The sequence below is a fragment of the Leopardus geoffroyi genome, chromosome X (assembly GCF_018350155.1).
Source record: "Leopardus geoffroyi isolate Oge1 chromosome X, O.geoffroyi_Oge1_pat1.0, whole genome shotgun sequence".
Taxonomy (NCBI): domain Eukaryota; kingdom Metazoa; phylum Chordata; class Mammalia; order Carnivora; family Felidae; genus Leopardus; species Leopardus geoffroyi.
Window position 1 is genome coordinate 128,124,570 of NC_059343.1, and position 22,889 is coordinate 128,147,458.

Sequence of the window (22,889 nt, forward strand, 5' to 3'; positions counted from 1 at the left end):
TGATGTATTGAATTTGTAAATTGTAGCTACCAATGGATGTGTGGAACTTTTTAGGATTCATCCACCTGCATTTTTCCCCTTACTTTAAGGCAACATGAAAGTTTTGCTTATAATTTGTATGAAGCATCCTCAAATCATAATGGTATGAGGCTCTGTGTTGCATATTTTGTATAAGAACTTAAAAACTTGTTATTACTTTTTATTATGAAAACATATATGAAAACTTTATTATGAAAACAAATATATCTAAAAGTAGAGAAAGTACGATGAGCCTCATATATCTTATCACCTACCTGCAGTGATCATCAGATTATAGCTTGTTTTATCAAGTGTTTTGAAACAAATACAGATGTATCATTTCATTATATTTAAGTACGTGTCTCTAAAAGGTAACAACTGGTTTTAAAAATCATGAATACAGTACCCTACTGTCATACCAAAAACTTAACAGTAATCCCTTAATATCATCAGTTATCTGGCCAGTTTTCAAAATTTCCCATCTCCAAGGTTTTACATTTTGGTTTGTTTGAATCAGTATCCATATGACATATACCCACATTGCATTCAGATGGTCTGTTTAAGTCTCTTTTAATCCTGTATGTTCTTTTTTGCTTGCTTGTTTGTTTGTTTGTTTGTTTGTTTGTTTTTGGCCTGCAATATATTTATTGAAGACACTGAGTTATTTGTCCCTTAATTTTCCCCATTCTGCTTCTGAGGCCTGGGTCCCTGGGTTATGCCATGTCATTCACCCAGCCCAATAGAATGGTGACTGATTTACTCAAGTAAATCCTAACTGAAGTGCCCTGTGCCCCTGTGGGTTGCATGACAGGGAGAGTGGCCACTGGCTGCCTCTCTAGTGGGGTGGGAGTTGCCTTATATCCATCCGTTTTTCCGTGATTATTGGCCATGACAACAGAGATGGGCAGGTCATTCTAAGCTTTGAGCAGGTTGTCGTGGATAATAGGTTGAAATAAGATCCATAGGCCTCTCCTGAAGTGTATTCCCAGCTGGCTGCTTCTGGGGCCCTAAGGTGCGCGGTGAAGGTCAGTGTTGCAGGTCGGCCTCCCGCTGCCGCGGCGAGAATGAGCCTGAGCTCTGCCCACCACTTGTGGCTGTGCTCTGGGGCCTGTGGGGGAGGACTGGGTGCGCGCATTTGTGGAGTCTCTACTTTGAGGCCCTGTTGCCAGCGGCATTGCTTGAAGATGGTGAAGTGGGAGGTAAGATTTCCCCCCAAAGAACAGCTGCCAGCCCTTCATGCAAAAGCGAGCTACGAGCAGCCGGCAACTATTTTCATTTGATTACCGAGGCCTGTTTAGCGAGGCACGCTTTTCTCCAGTACCCCGGGTGCAATAACGTGTTGGGCTTCCTTTTTAGTGGTGGAGGAAGAGACCGGTTTTTCATTGACCGACAGAGGTATGCAGCGTGGCCGGGGTTTTGGCGCCCCCTGCTGGCAGGCGTGTGGTAACAGCACATTTGGGCCTGCCCTACCCGGTGGCCCGAACACTCGTGAGGTTTTTCTCCCCTTTGCCCCTCGGCCCCGTGCATCCCACCGCGCCCTGTCTGTCCCCTCCCGAGTCACCTTGGCTCCTCCCGGCGTCCTCGCACTCCGGGCCACCCTCTGACCCACAGTCGCTCCCGCGATGGGACTAGGTAGGATGGGGACGTGGGCCTGATAAGAGCAGAGCTCTAATGCCTGACTTCCTTCTCCCTGAAGTTCGCCCTGGTGTCAGAGGAGAGGGGAAAGGGGTCCGGGGTCGCTTTCAGTTTAGGGCTGCTGCTGCTCAGCCTCAAAAACAACTCGTGTTTTCAGTCCCGCCGAGGTGCCGCGTCATTGCTGAGCAGCCCGGTTATCATCAGTGTCATCATCTTAAGGTACGTTTTCTTCCCACTGCCTGTGTGGACTTCACCTTTGCTCCCAGTCTCTCACCACTGAGTTTCAGGACATTCATCAAACCCCGGGAGTCTTGGTTCCCCTCCCTCGGTCCGAGTGCCCCTTACTGGACCTGGTCAGTTACTGTCTCATGGATGCTGGCAGAAGACAGGACATTAATGAAGTTGCAGAACAGTATCCTAGAAGGAACAAACCTTTCGGAACTCTAGGAACTCTGGCTAACATACTGATGGGTTGGGTGCTTCAGGTTTCAAAAGGTGGCTACTGTATAGTTAACTACTGTAAGAATGTTCTATCATCCTTTGACACTCGGCAGCAAGATGGGCACGGCCAGTGGCTGGGCTCTTATTTGAAAACTCTACTTTTCTATAGTTTTAGAAAATACGATAACTCTCGACTTGACAAAAATGATACAGAGATGGATTTGAAATTTCTTGAAACCACTAATGCTTCATGATGCTTTCAGTTTCTTCCCTGAGGGAAACTCCACGAAGGCAAAGTTAGACTGCTGCCCTCTCTGCTCCTTCCACCAACATATCCACATGGTTGCTTTGTCATGAAGTCCAGGGATGGGGCCTTCTTAATCACTTATACAAGGTTAGTGTGATCTCTTGGGGAATTGGGCAGAACATATATATCCTATCCTGAAACTGATTTCCCAGAAATCATATGTTCTGTGATGTTTACTTCTTAAGGAATCATGAACTTTAAGAGCACTATTTTTCTAAACACACTTGATAGTGTTCCACTCTTTTCACGTTAAAAACAGTCGACTCACCTTATTGACTCACCTCAACTGTCTACCTTTCTGAATTTAAAATGGTAAGAAGTACTATTAGGATTATTGAGAGCAGTGGAATGTTACAAAGTACTGATTTCACCAGTCGGGTTCCTCGGGGCAGCCTGACTTTTGGACACAGCTCATGGGTTTCTCAAGAGCAGCCGAGGTTGACAAGCACTGAAGCACAGAGTTGGAACCTGGTGCTAAAAAAGTTAGAGCTCTGCTGTTAAGTGACTACTTAACAGACCTTTAAAGCCTTTTAAATTAAGTGCCATATAACCAGAGGCCTTCTGGATACCGAACACAAGTGTGATATTACAGTTTATTAAATGGTTAGGAGTTGTGGGGGGTGAATGCAGGGAGGGGAGTTGTCACATAATGGTAGATCAGGAGCTTCTGTCATCAATGGGTGCTGAAGTTCTTGGGTGAAAAGTAGTGGGATATGGCCCAACATATCACCCCACAAATGACGTACCCATTATAAGGGGGAAGACTGACTTTCCAGTGGAAAGTTAACCAAGTGATTCACCTTGGCACCGCCAGCCCACTTAGAGGCTACCAGGGAGGAGACCATGGTTCTCACCGTCCCAGTTCCTCCCTGGAGACTGACATTCAGCACTAACCAGGGTCCCTAACACATAAAAACACTGGATGAATGTTCAACTTCTCTATTTTATTAGTGGCTATTTTATTTTTCTGTGTGCCGTGATAGCTGAGAAGAATCAGATTTAAATTAATGTCTGCCAATAGATGTTAACTTCAACTGAGACAGGACTGATTTTACAGATAGGAAGGAACAATGGGTTTGAGGCTTTAAAAGGCCTAAATAAAGTAGTATACCCTAGAAGAAAAAAATTTAAAACAGTGTGAAACTTGAGTAGTTAACTCAATTAAAATAGTGTTTTTAATAAAGCACAGTCATGTAGTGGTTCCTAATGTAAATCCTAGTACCACTATCAACTCATAATTTTAAATGTAATTTATATTTTTATATGATGTAAACATAGTTGTAAATGTTTTATTAAATTGTTTCAGTCTTAACACGAGAGTTCACTTAAATGATTTCACGAGAACGTAGCACTGTCACCTTGGTCTGTGGATCAAACATCTCTAAGGCAGCATTGCTCCACGTCTCTCTGGAGAACGTTCACCCTCAGAGGTGCTGTCTGCAAAATGGGTTCGCTGGGCACACTGTGGCAAGTACTGCATACAGTAGTCCTTTCCAAAGGATCATAATTTACGGTAGCATTTTAAAAGCTTTGAAGTCTTACAGGAAAGACACCTGCTCCCTTATGTCCAACCTGGCATTCTCCAAAGTTACCTGCCATGGAAATCTTTTCCCCCCTTGTCTTACAGCAATTCCTAGAAACACTTTAGGGCATGCTGCTTTAAAAGAACAGTTGGTCTCAAATGATAATGGTATTTGAGTATCGGGGACTGCCTTATCTTAGTCCATTCACAGCAAGATGGCCGTCTGTGAACCAGGAAGGAGGTTCTCACCAGACACTGAATCTGCCGGGGCCTCGATCCTGGACTTGCAGCCTCCAGAGCTGTGAGGAATACATGTCTGTTGTTCATAAGCCACCTCATCTGTGGCATTTCGTTACAAGCAGTCTGAAGGGCCTGAGACAGGCACATAGCAGGATCCGGATCTGTTTCTGCTCCTGCTTAGACAGTCATCTTTTTCTTTCTTTGGTTGGCGGGGAGGCGGGGTGGAATGATGGTGGTCCTAGCATCTGTTTGAGGAAAGGCAATGGCCTGTTTGCTACTGTCACTCCAGTACCACTACATGAAGCCGCGGACAACTGTCAACAGGCTTCCTTTAGCAGCCTTGTATTACCATCATCAGGAGCTGCTGTAATGTTTTGGTTATAAAGATATAAAGAGTAGATAAACCATCTAAGAATTCTCTTGCTCCCTGACTTCCAATGAACCATTTGTTCCCGTTTTCTCATGATAAATTAGGGGTCATTAACCATTATAAGAGTCATTTCTAGGCCTTTCCTACCAGTCACTGAACAAATATCAAGTGTCTTCTTGCTAGGCCCTGTGGTGGCGACGTAAAAGCGGAAGGAAATGCTCTTACTGGCATGCGAAAGGGTACTTTGCTCGGAATTCCCGGAAATGCAGCAGGTACGGAGTTGGGTTAGAGACATCTTTGAATGTCGCCTGCATTGTGTGGAAGGTATCACAATTGTGGCGCGGCAGGGGCGTCTTCCCACCTAGCACAGGACTAATTTTAGGAACGGAACCAGTAGTCTGAAAAATGCTAAAGAGAATGCATTAACACCTATGTTTATAGCCTTAATACATTTAGTACTCTTACGTGTTTCTTCCAACACCACCAAACGATTCTCCAATTCTCAGCAGACACTGACTAGATAGCCTACAGATTCAGTTATGACCCTATCTACCTGGAATCAGTGTCAGATCCCACAGGTTAAGGGCTCAGTCCAACAAGAGTGCCCCCAATTCAGACACCTGTCAAGTGCAGATTGTCACCTGTGCTTCTCACTCACTGGCTATAAATGTCAGCTTCCCAATGACATTCGCCTTGGGTTTGATTCATTTGCCAGAGTAGCTCACAGAACTCGGAAAAAACATTTACTTAAACATTTACCAGCTTATTATAAAGGATACAGATGAACAGCCAGATGGCGAGGTACATAGGGCAGGGTCCCATGCAGAGGAGCGCCTGTCCAAACCCAGTCCCTTGGGGTTTTTAAAGAGGCTTCATTACATAGGCCATTGGCGATTGATTCAACCTGCAGCCCCTCTCCCCTCCCGAAAGGTGGGGGGACTGGGGGGTTGAGAGTTCCAACCCTTGAATCACACAGTTGGTTCCCCTGGCCACCAGACCCCATCCATAGGTCACTCAGGGGCTTTCCAAAAGTGACCTCATTAATGTGACAAGACACCTTTATCACTCTTATCACTTAGGAAATTCCAAGGGTTTTAGGAGCTCTGTGCCAGGAAAGGAGACAAAGACCAAATATATATTTCTTATAAGTCACAATATCACAAGTACTAAATCACACTTTTTCACTTCACAGGTTTATTTTAGCAGCTCGGTTTTATTACATTCTACGTATTTAATATATTTATATTTCTATCCATTCTGCATAGATGGCATATTCATTAACTTTTATAGTTGACTTTTTCATTTGGTATTTGCTGCTACCTGGCCTGAAGAATCAGGAAGACAAATACAACTCGCTTGGTGGAAACATGGTGCAGCATTTCACTTGTCAGCAGAACTCTACTTTGCTGTAGGCTTCAGTGTCAGCTTTTCTTCCTCCTCGTTTTCAAATCCCGAACAGACGAGAGATCTTCCCTTAGGATATCGAGCACAACACTTCCGCAGTTCTTGGATGACAGCCTGACACTTAGATTCCATGTAGTTGTTGGCTGCAAAACAGACACGCAGACCCTAGTCATGATCTCACAGAGCTAAGGCCCGGGGAGGTTCAGATCAGTGCCTCCCACTCCTTTTAACTTTCTTGTATCTCCAGACGTGGAAGAAAGAGGATGTACCCAGGTCCACTTAATTCTTTCTGATGTAGAGACCAATCAACAGGCTAATTACAAATAAAAGCACGATTTACAAAGTGGTTGAAGGAACTTTATATATCATTTCCTTTTCTTTAAAATTGATTTAATAGTCTATGTGCCCTCTTCTAGAACACGGGCAGCTGCAGAATCTCCGCAAGCTCAGAATGGTTCTTATGCTTTTCAAGGGTTGTAAACCCACCCCATGTACCCACCCACACCCTATACAACAAAGACCTTCTGGCCTGCAAAGCCTAAAATATTTACTGTTTGGCCCTTTACAGAAAATATGTGAAGACCGCTACTACACATAGACCCTAAGTCAAGGAGAACTTGACCTAAAGGTTCTAGGTCAGCTGCACTTGATCTGAATCCTCTGCTGCTAAAATGGGGTGCATGGGAGTTAGTCCAGGATTAAAAAAAGAAAACAATTCATGCTGAGTGGTTGAGTCCAGGCTTGGAGCCAGACCAAAGAGGTTCAAATCCTCACTGTGCCCCTTATAGTAGTGTGACCCTGGACAAGTTATATAACTTCTGTGTCAATTTCCCCCTCTATAAAATGGGGGTCAATAATAGCATCTACCTCATGGAGGAAAGGATTAAATGACTTAATATGTTTAAAATCCTTATGGCTGTGCTTAATGCTAACTCTTAGCCCTTCCACCCTCACTCCTCCCACACTGTAGCAAGGGAGTGTCTCTACCTTGATTCTTGTTCTTCCTTAGCCATAGGTTGCTAATTCAAACAAGGTAAGAATTTATTTGGGAGAAGGAATTGTGAAAAACAGTTTTTACTTTTCTTAAGTTTGGAGGAAGTGAAGAGGATGAATAAAGTAGCATTATCATTATACATTAATATTTTAGATTAAAAGATATTTATGGGGGCGCCTGGGTGGCTCCGTCATTTGAGCACCCTACTTCGGCTCAGGTCATGATCTCGCAGTTCATGGATTTGAGCCCTGCATCGGGCTCTGTGCTGACAGCTCAGAGCCTGCAGCCTGCTTCGGATTCTGTGTCCCCGTCTCTCTCTCTGCCCCTCTCTCAAAAGTAAATAAACATTAAAAAGATTTATGAAATATTGCTTACATCATAAAACGAAGAGTCCAAGAATGAAAGAGTCAAAGGAAATAAACAAACGAGTTTTCTTTAGTGGTGAATCTCTGGGTAAATTTGTAACATGTTTCCTTCTGACCCTTCTATATTTTCATAGGCATCCATCTCCATTAGTTAAATAATGGGAAAAATTATCAAAAGCGTCAGTTTTGAAATTCAAAAAGCCTTGTAGCTTTTTCTATCTGTTCTTCTGCCAATAATCATTTGCTGATTAAAAAAAAAAATCTCCTAGCATTTGGCCAAACTTTTTGGCCAATTTAAAACCAGGTTGGGGGAGAAAACCAAGTGGACAAATCACATCAAATATGCTTTACTTGAAATTTGCTTTTACCTTTAAGACTTAGTTGCTAACTTCAGCAGCCTAAATTCCAGTTGTTTTTTTCAACCCCCACTTCCAACCTGATTGCTTTTAAAAAGTGAGTTGTCAGCCACAATGAAGTATAACCAACACATTTAAAACTAGTCTTTTTAAAAAAGGACTTTGCTTGAGGAACCTGGGTTGCTCAGCTGGTTAAGCGTCTGACTCTTGATTTTGGCTCAGGTCATGATCTCGTGGTTCATGAGTTCAAGCCCCTGTGTCGGGCTCTGCACTGACAGCACGGAGCCTGCTTGGGATTCTCTCTGACCCTCCCCCAGCTTATGCTCGCTCTTTCTCTCAAAATAAACAAACAAACATAAAAAAAGGACTTTGCTCAGCTTAGTAACTCTCAACTCTGGCTGTACATTAAAATAACCTGGTTAGCTTTTTAGACTGATTCCTGCCCAGAACCCATCCTCAGGAAGTTCGATTTAATTGTTCTAGGCAAGTTTTTAAAGCTCTTCAGGTGATTCTAATGTACAACCAGGATTGCAAGCAGCAAGCTTATATCACATCACTTTTTATTTTCTGCATCTTTGATGATACAATGAGGAAAATCTTCAGGATAATTACAGAAATATTACATTTGAGAGGAGTTAATATTGTCTGCTAATAAAAAGAAAAATTGGTCTCTTGTAGTTAATTCACAGGTAAAGTGGAAAAATATAAAAAAAAGCATTTCACATACTACCTTGTAAACATTTCTGTATTTCACAGGCTTGTTTCTGGCACGGATCCTTCTGCGGCATATCCAGAAAACTAAAATAAGAAAAATGATTTTTATTTTGTCTTTTATCCATAAAGACTTTAAAGCCCTTATAGATGGAATTTTCTTCTGAGACAACTAGGTATGCTAGAAAACATTTGCACTAAAAAATACTCTTCCCATTCATAGGATGAATCAAGTGTATTTTTATAATATCCATTTCATTCAATTTGGAAGCTATGAGTAGCTTTACATGAAAAAAGAACCCTTGAATTCAATCAACTCATCTTGAATACTGTAAACCAATGTTGGGCTAGAGGAGCCCACTGCTCAGATCTATCATTCACAGAACCACTCTTGGTAAGTCATTAAACTCCTTGCAATTTTTCCGTATAATTCATGTGTAAATTGGGGACCATTCCTACCCAACTCCAAGCATTAATGGAAGGACTAAGTGTGATAAAATATATAAAGTACACACAATAGTGCCTGGAAGGAAGGCAGTAAGGACTCAATACATGGTAGCCGTGATTCCCAAGATGTAAAAAGTAAAAACCTTACTTTTAATGTACATAAACAGTTATGACTACTTTAACTCAGGAAATTATCAGGTAGTAAATGCTTTCCTAGGAATCAGCAATATTTGGTGCTATTATTACTTCCTGAGAAAGGTGCTAGGTAAGCAGCTAAAATATTTTTTGGAGCTCTTACAGAAACCAACTTATTTAAAATATCTATAACCAGAGAACGAATTTAAGTGCCCATGATTTTGATCGGCAACTTCTAATAATTGGAAGGCACAACTGCAGAAAGGAAAAAGGCCCAGGAGCCTTGGTAGCTAATTTCATTAATTGAAACGACCTCCTTTTGTTTCAGAGCCCCCTAAATTCTCAGTAGATCCAAGTTAGGTCAGTACTGGGATGGGAAACACCGGAGCAAAACCTCGGATATTTACAGGACGGGAGAAGGAAAGGCAGGTGAATTGCTGCAGGGCAAATAAGCGACAAATAGATGTTGATGCTGCTAGCAGCTGCTCTCTTCTCTCTAAATCAGTACCAAGTCCTTGGCGGTCAGGTGCTGACTTTTGTGGGACTCATCAGATCCCAGTTCCAGCTGATGATGTCCATGAAAGGTTCCATGGCAATTTCCAAAGGAGTCGACTTCAAGTTACGTGTCCTGACTAAGTGCTTTTGTTGACTTGCTTTCTGCCTGTGTAACCCCCTCTCTGCAGTTCCACTTGTGCTGTTGGTCATGACCCTTCCTACGCTTCTGCGTTCTTGAGCAGTTGTTCAACCCACTCCCTCCCCCCAGGCCCACAGGTGGGTGCACTGCAGTGGTGGATGAAGTGATTGCCATGTACTGAACAGAACAGAGGAGCATATCTTCCTAGAATCCCAGCACCTGGAAAAAAAATAGATCATTAAAATCACCACAGCCAAAGAGAGTGAAAAAAGAAGGGAGAACGGGGGATAAATAGAAATACATACCAGGTTAATCATCAGGCAAAAGCTTAAGCAACAGCTCCTGTACTCCCCTGACCTGTCAGAAAAAGAAAAGTTTATAGAGTACTCCGTTGTAAGAGCCCCAGTACAATGGAAAATGATTAAGCAACATGGGTACCATTAAATGATGCTGGATCTGCCACAAGCGAGAGTTGTTATCCATGTAGCGCTCCTCAGGGTAGAGTTGCCACATGAGAGGTAGCTGGGAGGTAAGAAGGTGACTCGGCCTAGCTGCGTCACCTAAGGGAACCTGAACTTGCTGGACTCGTGCCCTTAGGAAACTCGTCTCCTAATGGAAAAAAAATGATCAAAAATAAAAGCAAAGGTTTCAGGATACTGAGACTGGCTAGAAACCAAGTTGCTTCAAAGCAAAATCGATAAAAAATAAGCAAAATACAAACACTTACCTCTTCCACGACGGCCACCCACGTGCGCTGGTATTCGTCGCGGTAGATACCCTCTTGGTGAACCCAGAGGTGATCGGGTGGAGCCCCTGCATCCTCTCCTGCCATTCTGGGCTTTGGGTTCCAATTCTAGCCCTGCTTTTCTCCACCTAAGCCTGCAGCACCCGCGCACAGGACACAGGTGTGACTTTTTGGGTTTGAATGAACTCGCCAGTGAGCAAGGTGACCCGGTACTAGCAACACCAACCAGAACCAAAACTCATACACGTCTACTTGCACAGCCTAAACAGAGCCGAGGCCATCTGAAGCTGCCTGCAGGACACTGAAGTGACGCTCAGCAGTGTCTTGGGTAATGCTAACTGTTGACTGCGAAGCACGCAGCTCCTCAGGAAGCCAGGCAGTGGTCTCCCAATCTTTGCATTTACAAAGCAGCATCTGACCAAGTGTGGTTAGCAACGGAGTGTGCACAGCAGGGTACTAAGGGCACTCAATTGGGCAAGAAAGCAGTATAACAACGGACCTGGGTGTGCCGTATCTCCCAGGTAAAAGTCCCTTCCAAACAGCTCCATTTTTAAAAGATTGTGAAGGCTGAATTATGTGCGTTGCTAAATTGAAATTAAAAGTTTGTTTTAAGACAAACAACCTATTTGTCAGCTTACTTGGAAAGGTTACTTATGCCAGTTGGGCATTTCCAGAAGGGGGTTTTCATGATAGGGAAAATATTTAAGATAGCTTCATGGAATTCTAAAGCTGCAAAACACCTTGGCGATCATGGTGATTGGAGGCTGAGAGCAAATGATAGTTATCCATCTAGGTCCTTGTTTCATTTTAATAATGCTTCAGGATGTCACAGGAGCCCATTTCTCCATAGAGGTGTGCGTTTAAATTCTGATTTCCCAAGTCAGAGGGCCAGAAAAACCCCTCTGCTCTTTGGTGTAAAGGAAGCAAAGGTACTGGGCAAAATCCTTCCATCACACAGATTAGGCTCTAACCCCATAAGGATCTCTTTGTACCTGGCTTCTACTGTCACGGCACAATTTCACTGTATTTCTACCTCTGACAGCACAGATACAGCATTGGGGGATCTGCCCCCACAAAACAAAGGCCTCCTGTTCCCCTTGGGTGGCCTTTAGGTAGAAGAGGAGCTGCCACACACCTTTGGAGGTTGTTAAGCCATTAAACTGAGACTGTCCACAGCAAATGAGATGCCAGAACAGAGGATGATGCAGCCCAGGAAAAAGCTAGAAAGAACTAACTGAACTAAACCAAATCCTCTTTTCAAGGACAACAATCTGAGTCTGATTTTTCCCCCCTTCACAACCGTTAGTTCACCATCCCTCAAAGTAGAAAATATCTTTTATAGAGTTAGGAAATGGTCTTATCTCGGTGGTTAATTTCAGAGCATTATGGTCGCTTCAGCCATTGTATCCTGAATGGAGGTGACTCTGAGCCCATCCTGACCTTCTAGGCTTCTCTCCTTCCGAACTCACCTAAAGTGGAACCCCTTCCCCTTCGCCAAGTCCCAGTTTCTCTCAGTTATCTTGTTCAGTTGCTACATCCTGTCTGTCACCAATTCTAGGAAGCACCACTACCACTGTATTTGAGACTAATTTTCCCCTAAATACTAGGCTCATTACTAGCTCCAAAGGTTTGCTCTTGCTTTCTCCTTGCCTAAAATGCTTCCACAGGCCATTTTCTGTATGCCTTTTAGGACCACTGCAGCATTTATGTCTAAGCTCTTACTCATATTTTGGCCTCTAATTTAAATTGCCTTGCACATTTGCTTTGCTTATTTCACAAGTCCTGTCTCCCTTCAAAGACCGTATTATAAGCTCTTTTGATTCACAGGAATGATACACCACTGAGCACCCCAAGTCTCAAATACTAGTCAGTGTCCTTGTGAGTAGGTGGACATATATGCTGACAAGGGAAATGGATAAATATCACATACACAAGAGTAGAGATTGATTCTCTAGGTGTACTATACGACTACATATTTTTTGAAAGCTATTTTTTTTTTCCATTTAGTAGACACAATCATTCTCCCTCTCCTCTTCCCAAGGGCTTTTGAAAAAGAGAGATATAAACAAAAACCAAGTAAATACGAATGTTAAAATAAAGTATATTAATGTCTGGATTTTGAGTACAAAAGAAGTGTGGCCATTTAATAAAAAATAGAAACCGAGTGTTAAGGGTTTCAGTATCGTTTCAAGTTCACAGATAGATTCACTCACAGACAACCATCAATATCCTGACATTTAAATTTGTCTTGGATGAAAAGTGAAATCTTAGTGGTTATGCTGACATTAAAAGGGAATGATTCCAGTGGTATAGAGGGCAAACAAATTGGAGATGATAGTGTGAGGTACTATGAATCACTACAAAGAGGCCCATGAGTCACTACAAAATATTCTCAGAAGAAAGGCAGTGTGATGTGCTGCTGTGACCTAAAGACCAACATGCTGGGCATCAGCAGCATGAGCCTGGGAACAAACCCCAGCATATGACCCTGGACTTGTGTGTGCTACCACTTAGACACAGCATGAAGGCCCAGTGAAACGCAAGGGCAGTGGCCAAGGGACTGAGAAGCTGCCATGTGAGCTCAAAGCACAACATCCTTACCGAAGCAGAAAGTGCCTGGGAAAGCGTGAGATCAAAGACCACAAAATACCAGGTTGTAGGAATTGAGCACCATTTCTCTAAAATATCATTCCTGGAACACTTGTCCCTACCTGTCTCTTTGGTCAAATAAGTTTGGGAATCTATAGTCGTAAAAGCTGTGGCAAGTTACACAGTAAGGTGGCTTTATTTTGTTTACCATTTCCCGAATTTATTTGACTAGAGAACATTTTTCTGCACATGAACCTTGTTCACAAACTTCAGAACTCCTTAAACTACTATGAATCTCTTAAATACTCAAGATAAACTGAGGTACATGGTGCAATGTAATACACAGAATATAAACTTGTTTCCCTCAACTCCAAGGAATACTACCATGTGCAAATTGAAATGGATTCAAACAGTGCTTATATTAGGTTTATCATCTTTTAAGGTACTAATACAGATCGTCCCCATGGGGGTCACATTGTGTTATGGTCAGAGACCATAGTGGCCTACATGGACTATTTACTAGTATGGCATGTCGTAAGTTATGTTTTGAATGGATGATATATAATATAGGAGGGCTTTCACAAGGAGTATAATTCAATTTACAGGTGTTTGGACAATTTTTAAGTATTAATTACTTGAAGACACTTTACTTGAAGTGAATTAATCACCTGATTTAATTACAATGGGTGAAGTTACTCAGAATGTGTTCACTAGAGTTAGTCTGGCCTGGGTATGAATCCTGATTTTATCAGTGACTAGCTTTGTGACTAGACAAATTAACCTGTCTAGAGTTCAGTTTTTTGAGGTGTAAAATGAGAAACAAAGAACGTATTGATCATAATCGTCAGCAGTTATTCACCACTTTTTGTATGTTTTATATGTATATATATATGTATATATACATATTATATATATTATATATATAATATATATATAGGAAGTTGTGGACCCTGATTCTAATTGGGGCAGTTTCCATATAACGGTATATCAAGGCTTAGTAGAGTGTCTAGGACATAAGTTTGCTGTAAATGTAAAGTTTTTTTTCTACTGCAATTAAAGATTTAGAAATGTGCAATGCAGCGGCGAGTATTATGAAAGTCAGAGAATATCATTCTCGAATTTGAGAGTAACTGAGAGCAACGACAAAGGAAGGGGTGTTTTTTGTCTTGAAGGTATCTAAAGGTACTTTATAAAGTCAGAATGTTCCATTGCTGGACATAATAATGAGAAGAATGGCCATCCTTGTCCTATTACAGCAGGGCATATTCGCCATGAACAGTATCTGGAAATAATATATGGTGCAAACTTGACACTTTAGAGAAAAAATGTAGATCGGTTCAATGTAATCGCACACTTGAAGTTTTGTCCCATATTCATGAGTATCAGAATGAATCATGGACACAGGTGCCATGTGAACCTTAAGCATTAGGTCAAAATGGAGGTTGGTGGCATATATGTGACAGATAATCCCAGTGCATGTGGGCCCTATCTGTGGTGGGGAGAGTTGGGTTGGAACTGACTTCGGAGAAAAGAGCAAAGCATCAACACCTCTTCAAGTGGAACGTTGGGAATGTTCCCTTTCCAGTACTGCCATGTCTGCCTGGCTTCAACACTACACAGGGAATCGAGAAGCAGATCAAAGAAACATAAACACTGATGGGCTGTGGAGGCGGCAAGGCATAGATTTTCCTTTGCTTTAGAATGGTTCCTCACATCCACGTGTCATTCCTAAGCTTGGGAGTGGAAAGATCTGTACTTTTACCCGTGGCACGCTTGCCATTCCTGAAAAGAAAAGGACTTTTACGTACAGTTTCACCATATCTGATATCATCAGGACAAGGAGAGAGCTGAGGACACTTGTAGTGTGGATATGGGCTGCGATACATCCGACCTTCGGTGAAAGCTCACGTCCCCCATTCCCGTCCCTGTATCAAACAAGCAGGTACCTAAAAGCCAAGCTTCAGAGTGATACTTTTTCCGATACAGTATAGCACTGTTTCTGGAAGAGGTTACTCACATGAATATAATGTTTCTTGGGCTACTTAATCCGCCTCAGGAGCCGCGAGGCTAAAACTTCCAGGTCCCCCGCCCTGGGCCACTCAAGGCAGGATCGGGACGTGAGCCTGGGGCGGGCCGAGGTCACCCGAACCGAAGTTAGGAGGCGAGGGCCGGCAACCGGAAGTGCTCCGGGGAGAGTTGTACGAGATTCGGGGCCGTAACTTGGAAGCAAACCGAAATAAAATAAAACCTGAACTGTCTTAGGACCCAATTTCAACCGAGCGTCCCCCGGACTCAGGAGGCCGGCGCGCGCGGCGAGGCCGCCTTAAAGGGCTGTCCCCGGAGCGTGTAGGCCGCGTACGGCTCTCTTCGGCGGGCGGGCAAAATGGGCGCGGGCGCTCGACAGGCGCCGGCCCGGCCGCCCGGGCGCCGCTCACAGACCACGTCCGCCCGCGGCCCTCGAGCGCCGCCTCCCTGCCGACCCCGCCACCCGGCCTGACGCCCCGACCGCGGCCGGCTACCGCCCTCCGCCCGACGGCCACGCCCGCCCCGACCGGCGCGGGCGTCTCCCAGGTGCCGCCGGGCCGGCCCCGCCCGGCCCCCGCGCCCCGAGCCCCGCCTCCGCGCGCCCGCCTCGCGCCCCGCCCCCACCACCCCGCCCCGCCCCGCCCCGCCCGCGCTCCTCAAGCCCCGCCCCCGCGGAACCCGCGCTCCGGAGCACCCGGTTGGCCAGGCCCGAGTGGGCCCGAGGCGGACGTGAGCGCGGCCGGACCAAGATGGCGGTGCAGGTGGTACAGGCGGTGCAGGCGGTTCATCTGGAGTCGGATGCTTTCCTGGTTTGTCTCAACCATGCTCTGAGCACAGAGAAGGAGGAGGTGATGGGGCTGTGCATAGGGGAGGTGAGTAGCGTAGTTAGCCTGGCCGGAACCCTGCTGAGCAGTCCCAGTGCGGCCCCGGGGTGGGTGCCGGCAGCGCCCGGGACTGCGGGGGCCACAGGCACCCCGGACTCAGATCCTTGGACTGATCCTCCGGATGGTCCCGGAGTGAGGACTCCGTTTCCTTTGTGTCTTCACGCTTCTTTGGCTTCCCGCAACCCCCCCAGCGACCTGCATAAGCCTCCGGGTGGGCCTTGTAGTTTTCCTTCTAGTCTGTGCTTTTCTTTACATCTGGATTTACCACCCCATTGACCAAGACCGCAAGTCAGGCCATAAAGACATTAGAGCATAACGAGGACAGCACCGTATTACAAAGCAACCAACCACGATCAGTACCCCTTCTCTCGCATCCAGTCTTCTTTCTGGAAAGCCTTCTAACTGTATTAGACAACCACAGAGAGAAGACGGTTGCAAAGACGCGAAGGTTTCCGCTGGCTTAAGTGTTGCACAGGGACTAAAGAGGATGAGGAAATACAGCTTAGTTGTTTACAGTCCAAAAATAAGAATTGTCCAGTTGTTCATGCCTCCCTACAGAAACACGTGACCCAGTTTTCATATAATCTGCATCCATGTACATCAAACTAGTGATCAATAATGTTTTCTGCTTTCTCCCCACTCTAGTTGAATGATGACACAAGGTAAGATTATATTTCTTTACTGATACCTTTTGACCTATATGTTATTCTTAACTGAAACATTACAAGTTTTGCAATATTGTATACGATTTGTATTAAGACAAGTTTCGCAATATCGTATGCGATTTGTATTTTAACTTACCATTATGAGTCTGGAGCCCCCGTACTGATAACTTTGACTTTCACTCCAACCCTGAATGTTGGTTTCCACCTTACTTCCTAGTACGAGTACTGTCGGTTGATATACATATGACCTTATGTGAAAAATGTGGGTGGGAATACCAACATGATAACTGAACCTGTGAAAACTCTTACAATTGTTCACTGATACGGTGCTCCTACCTTCTTTTTCCTTGATTGATATATTTTACATTCTCTGCCCCCTGAAACAACAATGAAATACAGGTAATTTTCTTTCTGGCATGTGATATGCAATATTAAAAGACATTTCCCCTTATTAACCCATTCCTTCCTTTAAATGGTCAATGGCTTTCTGCTTCCCCTTACAGCACCCTTCAGTGATCTCAGAAATGCCCAGTGGCTTGAATGCGTCACTTGGCAAAAGCTTTGGGTTACCTTTATTTCAGTTTCAAACAGTAGCAACCCCACCTCCTCAATACCCAGGATTCTATGCGTTTGGCTTTGCCAGTGAACACACTATACACTTAGCCACTCTTCCTTTGTCTCTGATCAAGTTTTCATTGCAAAAACTGCTAAACCTGTTACTTTGCTTTAATACCTTTTTATATTACAAACCTCAGTTCCCCCTTTTTTTTTTTTTTCTAATTTATTCCCAAAAGGAGTGACTCCAAATTTACATATACCGGAACTGAATTGCGCACAGTTCCTGAAAAGGTATGTGTGCTAGAATTTTGCATGATGGAAACTTGCCATTGGGAAGGGATTTCTGTCCTCACATGGATGATCTCAGCCAGGGATTAATCTGGTTTGTGCAGGCCCACATTTTTGGCTGGGTACACTGTTCTCTCTAGTAAAATCAGCTGAAGAGTCTACTCACTAAGAATGGACCTAATTTTCTACTCCTTGTAGCAAATTCAGATGAGTACTCACTCTCAGCTCTCCTCCTGGCTGTCATCTGTCTGCCTGTTTTCTGGCCCCTCTCCCACCCTCCTTGAGACATCTCACTGGTACACTGCCTTGAGATCTGGTTCACATCACTGTTGTCATCTCCTTATCCCAGATCCCAGTACCTACTCGGGTAGCCCCTCTCTTACAAGCAAATTATCCATAGTTCATAATTGATAGTCTACCTTGACTCTTCTCCTGTCTACAATTCCGCCTCACCTTTTCTGACATGTCCTAGCTTTCACAATCTGGTATAATGCTTCTCAAGCTAATTCTGATATAGGGCCATTTCATTCATTTTCCAGTATGTTGCAAACCAATGCCTTTGAAAAATACAATAAAAATCAATTATGCCTTCCTACCAAGCACATGACAGACATGATAAAGACCATCAGGCAACAACTCCGTCTACTTATTACCCCTATATCCAAACTTTTCCATGTTGACCACTCTGCCTCCTTTCTTACAGATTCTTCACAGACCTTGCTTATCAAATATCCTCTCTTCTGAGTCTTCAACCTTTTCCTATCATCTGGCTTTTTACCCTTTGGATACGAATGTGCTTAAATTACTCTCATTTTCAGAAACAACAGAAAAATAACTTTTTTTTTTTTCAACGTTTATTTATTTTTGGGACAGAGAGAGACAGAGCATGAACGGGGGAGGGGCAGAGAGAGAGGGAGACACAGAATCGGAAACAGGCTCCAGGCTCTGAGCCATCAGCCCAGAGCCTGATGCGGGGCTCGAACTCACGGACCGCGAGATCGTGACCTGGCTGAAGTCGGACGCTTAACTGACTGCGCCACCCAGGCGCCCCGAAAAATAACTTTTTAATCCCACATATTCCTGTAGTCACTACTCTTATATCCTTCTCTGAATAGTCAGACTTCTTAAAAGGGTAGACTATAATCATAATTATTTCTTTACTTTCTCCAGTCACACACACCAAGGTCTGGTTTCCAATTCTGTCTCGCCAGCCACCTCACCATTGCTACTATATCAGGTGATGACATCTTGAGGCTTATCTTCATCTTTCTCCATTGTAAATGGCAAGATTTCATTCCTTCTGATGACTGGCTAATATTTCATTGTATACATGTACACACCACATGTTCTTTATCCACTTGTCAGTCAGTGGACATTTGGGCTCTTTCCATAATTTGGCTATTGTTGATAATGCTGCTATAAACATCAGGGTGCATGTATCACTGGGGGAATTATTAAGTTAATAAATGGAAAGCGTTTTTCCAAGTCCCAGACACATGGAAATATTGTGCCATTCTGATTGCTGTTGTTAATATCCAGTCCTAGCTTTCCATTTATTAACTTAATAATTCCCCCGGTGATACATGCACCCTACTGCTTATTTCAAGTTTAGGTCAACACAGGCATGTTAAATTAACATGTTCAAAACTGAACCTTCGTCTTCTTCAATCCCACACCTCCAACATTTGTCATGCCACAGTAGTTCCCAAGCCTGGGGGCACCTTGGAATTACCCTGTAACCTTTACAAAATCCTGATGCCAACTTCCTTGGTCTGGGGGTGAGACCTAGGCAGCAGGAGTTTGAAAAACTCCCCAGGTGATTCTAATGTGCAGCCATGTTTGGAAACCTTGTTGCCATTCAGAACCATAAATTGCCCTCATATTGTTTCCAATGCTTCATCCCAGCTATTTCTACCTTACTGGAGGTCCTTATTGCTTCTTTTCTTGAATATTTGCTAGCTTCTCCACAGTCTCCTTGCCAGATTTTCCTCAAGGAAGGCTGGGCCAGCCATATTTTGCTGGCCTTTGTTCTATATGAAGATAGAGGAGCAAAAGGAACTTTTGAGACTGAAAAGGTATAGAGGCCAGTCTAGCTAAGCTAGAATATCTTATTTCTTATGTGACTGTCACTGTAACAGGATTCCTCAAGCCCTTCAGCTACCTGTGGCTTTCAGGGACATCTATCAGACCTTAGTTGCCTTTATTTATGCTTATTTTGTTTTTCATGTGTTCCTGGGCTGGCTGGTCTTGCCATCCTGAACTTCATTTGCTCATTCCTCTAGGCACTGAAACCCTCTCGGCCTATAGAGACAGAAAAAAGTCACCCTGTGACTCAACTGCTACTAAAATACATTCCTAATCTTAATGGTGTAATTTTATTTTTCAAGAGTCCATGTCCTCATCTGGAATTTTGTGTCAATTGGTACTGGCCAAATAGATGTTAAGCTTCATGAGTCCAGTGACCTTATCTTTTTAGTAGATGTTGGCATGGCATATCTTTTTCCATCCTTTTATTTTTGGTCTTTTTGTGTACTGACATGTAAAGTGTGTTTCTTGGGGCACTTGGGTGGCTCACTTGGTTAAGGGTCCAACTTCAGCTCAGGTTATCATCTCACAGTTTGTGGGTTCGAGCCCCATGTCAAGCTCTGTGCTGACAGCTCGGAGCCCGGAGCCTGCTTCAGATTCTGCATCACCCTCTCTCTCTGCCCCTCCCCTGCTCATGCTCTGTCTCTCTCTCCCTCAAAGAATAAATAAACATTAAAATAAAGAACCTCCTTTCCGATTTCACTCTTATCCCTGCAACATCTGCAAGTGTCACACCCATCTTTTCCCATGAAACTCTTGAACCATTTCATTCTTCTGCTTTTCACTCCTCTGCTCCCTCTGCCCACACTGTTCCTTGCCTTTATTTACGTCCTCCCCTGCTACATCAGCTTATCTTCCTTCCTTCCTTCATGATCCTTTCTAAACTTAGATCTGCTTTCTGTGTTCCACTGAGTTTCAACCTTGAAATTTTAGAGTTAAACTTGACAACTTCCTTTCCTCTATCATCCATGGGCCAATAAGCTAACAAATCTTGTGGATTCTTCCTTCTTAATGAATCTCAAATCTGTTTCTTCCATGTCTGCTATGTACTTAGCCCAGTATTTTATCATTATCCCACGTTCAGACTCTTTGAAACAATATTCTTCTGGCTCATCTTGCAGATCATGGTATCTGAGGCCCTGTATAGTTTTACTCTAACTTTTCTTAGCCTTACTATCATTCCACCTCAAGTTCTCTGTTTCAACCAGTTGGCCAACTTGTCTCCCAAACATCTCACTCATATCCGTTTGGCATCTAGAGAAGTTCTGTAAACACCCACGCACACATATATGCATGCATGCACATACACACACACACACACACACACACACATGCACACACATGCACACACACACATACTACACTCAGAGCAGTTGGGAAATTGTACACTTGTCAGCCTATGAAGACTTTTTTCTAATCTAAGTGACTCCATTCCTCTGCTCTTGTATTGATTTACTACATTACTTCATTATAGTTTCTGGTATGATACTTGCTGCTTAACCAAATTGTTAGCATTTTGAACACTTGGATTGTCTGCACTCTGACTGTATCCTTTTCTGTGAGAGTAACTCACACATCGTTGTAAATCAAATGATTATTACTGGATCATTCATAAAGCTCTTCCTTCGTTCAAATATTAGCCTTTGTATTTTGTTTTGAAATGCATATATCAAGGTTGGATGTCTTTTATTTGACATATTCTCTTACTTATGATAAAAATTTGCAGTTTTCTAAATAGAATTTCTAACCTAATAGTGTAATTCAATGCAATTGTATAATTGCAGGGAAACATGTTACTGCAGAGACAGAAGTAAATATTTCTATGGATTTTCCTCCAGGTTGACACCGTCAGAATTGTTCACATTCATTCTGTCATCATCTTGCGACGTTCTGATAAGAGGAAGGATCGAGTGGAAATTTCTCCAGAGCAGCTGTCTGCAGCCTCAACAGAGGCAGAGATATCCTTACTGGTCATTAAGAAGCTTTCGTGCTTTTACAGGTGCTGGGACTTCCAGGCCAGGCTCCTCTGTCTCCTGCCTAAGGAGATTTCACAGGTTTTCTTCCTGGTGACTCTCTCCCAGTTCGCATATTTACCTGTGAGAGCAAATTGTTTGCTTCATCAGAATTTCTTTCCATTTTTCCTTTTGAGTGGCTTTTATTGGAAAAATTAGAAATTTCTAACGTTCCTGCTCTTAAATGCCAGACGATCCCAGTGTCAAGTATTGTGACAGTGATCTCTGTGGGGCAGTTCCCTCCTCCTTCCTTTCATTCCCCCATTGCCCCTCTCCAGTCTGCTCTGCCCACCTCCCCTCACCCCAAGTTTTCCATGATTTAATTTCCAGGCCCTTGACTATCTTAGTCTCTGTTCATTGGAGTTGAGGCTGCCTCTCAAAAAAAAAAATGCATTGCTGAAAACTGAATGCAATATTCCATGCTAAATATAACCAAAAGTAATCAAATGGGAAATTTTCTTCCTATGATCAGGACTTCATATGTCCGCTATAGCAACTTAAATTTGCATCAATGGCTTTTAGTAATTCATTGGGTTTTTTTTTTATTAAGTTTATGTTGTCAATTAAAAAGTAACTTTTAAAACTAGGTGGTTCATATGCATAGTATAAACTTTCAAAGGTACAAAAACGTGTGAAAAGTAAGTATTTCTCTCCAATGTCTATGTCCCAGTACCCTCATGGTCTGTCCCTGGACATAACCAGGGTTATCAGGTTTTCATGTATCCTTACAGGTAAATTCTGAGCATACAGAAACATACATGAATGTTTTCTTTTTTTAAAAAAAACTATTTAACACACACACATATATATAATTATATATAATAAATGTTATATATTATATATATTATATATATCTATAAATGGTAACATAATGATATATCATATGTATATTATATATATATATATATATATATATATATATATATATGATAGCTCATGACATTGCATAACAGCATATCTAGACAATCGTTTACATCACTATATAGAGATACCTCATTCCGTTGTGTGCAAATTGTAGCCCCGGGTGACTTTTCTGGCCTCACACACATGTTTAGGCTCTCTGTAACCTGCTGGGCAGCACTGTAACCTTGCACACACTGCATTTCACAGACATGCACATGTACATGTATGATGGAGTCCTAGAGGGTTTCCCCTCCGGCAGTGTGCGAGAGTGCCTGTTTCCCTGAACCTTCACAAACACTGTGGGTTATCAGAGCTTTTTGTTTTTGTGCTGCCAGGGCACAGTACTTGTGTTAAGGAAATTAGCTCTTTGTGATAAGGATACTGATTTTTCTCAGCTTATTCATGATGTATGTATATTTCTCCAATCAAATTGTTTTTGCCTTTTTATATAATCAGATGTATCAATCTCTTACATACGTTTTGCAATCTTTTTTTAAACTCTATTTTGAAATAATTATAGATTGGTGGTAAGTTGCAAAAATAGTATAGAAAGGTC

At 43.0% G+C, this 22,889-nt stretch overlaps 3 protein-coding genes across 10 annotated transcripts in view; 1 reads left to right on the top strand and 2 right to left on the bottom strand.

Annotated features, from left to right (window-relative positions):
* Positions 1 to 5,707: 5,707 nt before the first annotated feature.
* Positions 5,708 to 15,047, bottom strand: CMC4 (C-X9-C motif containing 4). Of its 5 annotated transcripts, none has more exons than XM_045472206.1 (4): positions 14,931 to 15,047; positions 14,722 to 14,859; positions 8,383 to 8,450; positions 5,708 to 6,080 (listed from the first exon to the last, which is right to left on the bottom strand). In XM_045472206.1, the coding sequence occupies exons 2-4, from the start codon at positions 14,742 to 14,744 to the stop codon at positions 5,932 to 5,934; spliced, it is 240 nt and encodes a 79-aa protein (XP_045328162.1). In that variant the 5' UTR covers positions 14,745 to 14,859; positions 14,931 to 15,047; the 3' UTR covers positions 5,708 to 5,931. The 5 variants fall into 5 exon arrangements, with proteins under 5 accessions (XP_045328162.1, XP_045328161.1, XP_045328163.1 ...); XM_045472205.1 differs by having other exon boundaries at positions 14,722 to 14,838; positions 14,931 to 15,041; XM_045472207.1 differs by lacking the exon at positions 14,722 to 14,859 and having other exon boundaries at positions 14,931 to 15,044.
* MTCP1 (mature T cell proliferation 1) lies at positions 9,682 to 15,043 on the bottom strand. Its single transcript, XM_045472210.1, has 5 exons — positions 14,931 to 15,043; positions 10,307 to 10,458; positions 10,018 to 10,188; positions 9,885 to 9,936; positions 9,682 to 9,798 (listed from the first exon to the last, which is right to left on the bottom strand). The coding sequence occupies exons 2-4, from the start codon at positions 10,409 to 10,411 to the stop codon at positions 9,889 to 9,891; spliced, it is 324 nt and encodes a 107-aa protein (XP_045328166.1). The 5' UTR covers positions 10,412 to 10,458; positions 14,931 to 15,043; the 3' UTR covers positions 9,682 to 9,798; positions 9,885 to 9,888.
* A 562-nt stretch (positions 15,048 to 15,609) lies between the features above and the next one.
* BRCC3 (BRCA1/BRCA2-containing complex subunit 3) overlaps positions 15,610 to 22,889 on the top strand; it is a 63,181-nt gene continuing 55,901 nt past the window's right edge. The window contains exons 1-4 of one of the 4 annotated variants that reach the window (XM_045470582.1): positions 15,613 to 15,810; positions 16,468 to 16,484; positions 17,282 to 17,336; positions 21,257 to 21,376. In XM_045470582.1, the coding sequence (XP_045326538.1) occupies positions 15,688 to 15,810; positions 16,468 to 16,484; positions 17,282 to 17,336; positions 21,257 to 21,376 (315 nt within the window). In that variant the 5' untranslated portion in view covers positions 15,613 to 15,687. Of the gene's footprint in view, positions 15,811 to 16,467; positions 16,485 to 17,281; positions 17,337 to 21,256; positions 21,377 to 22,889 lie in introns of all 4 variants that reach the window. The other 3 variants (XM_045470586.1, XM_045470583.1, XM_045470585.1) reach the window with 3 other exon arrangements.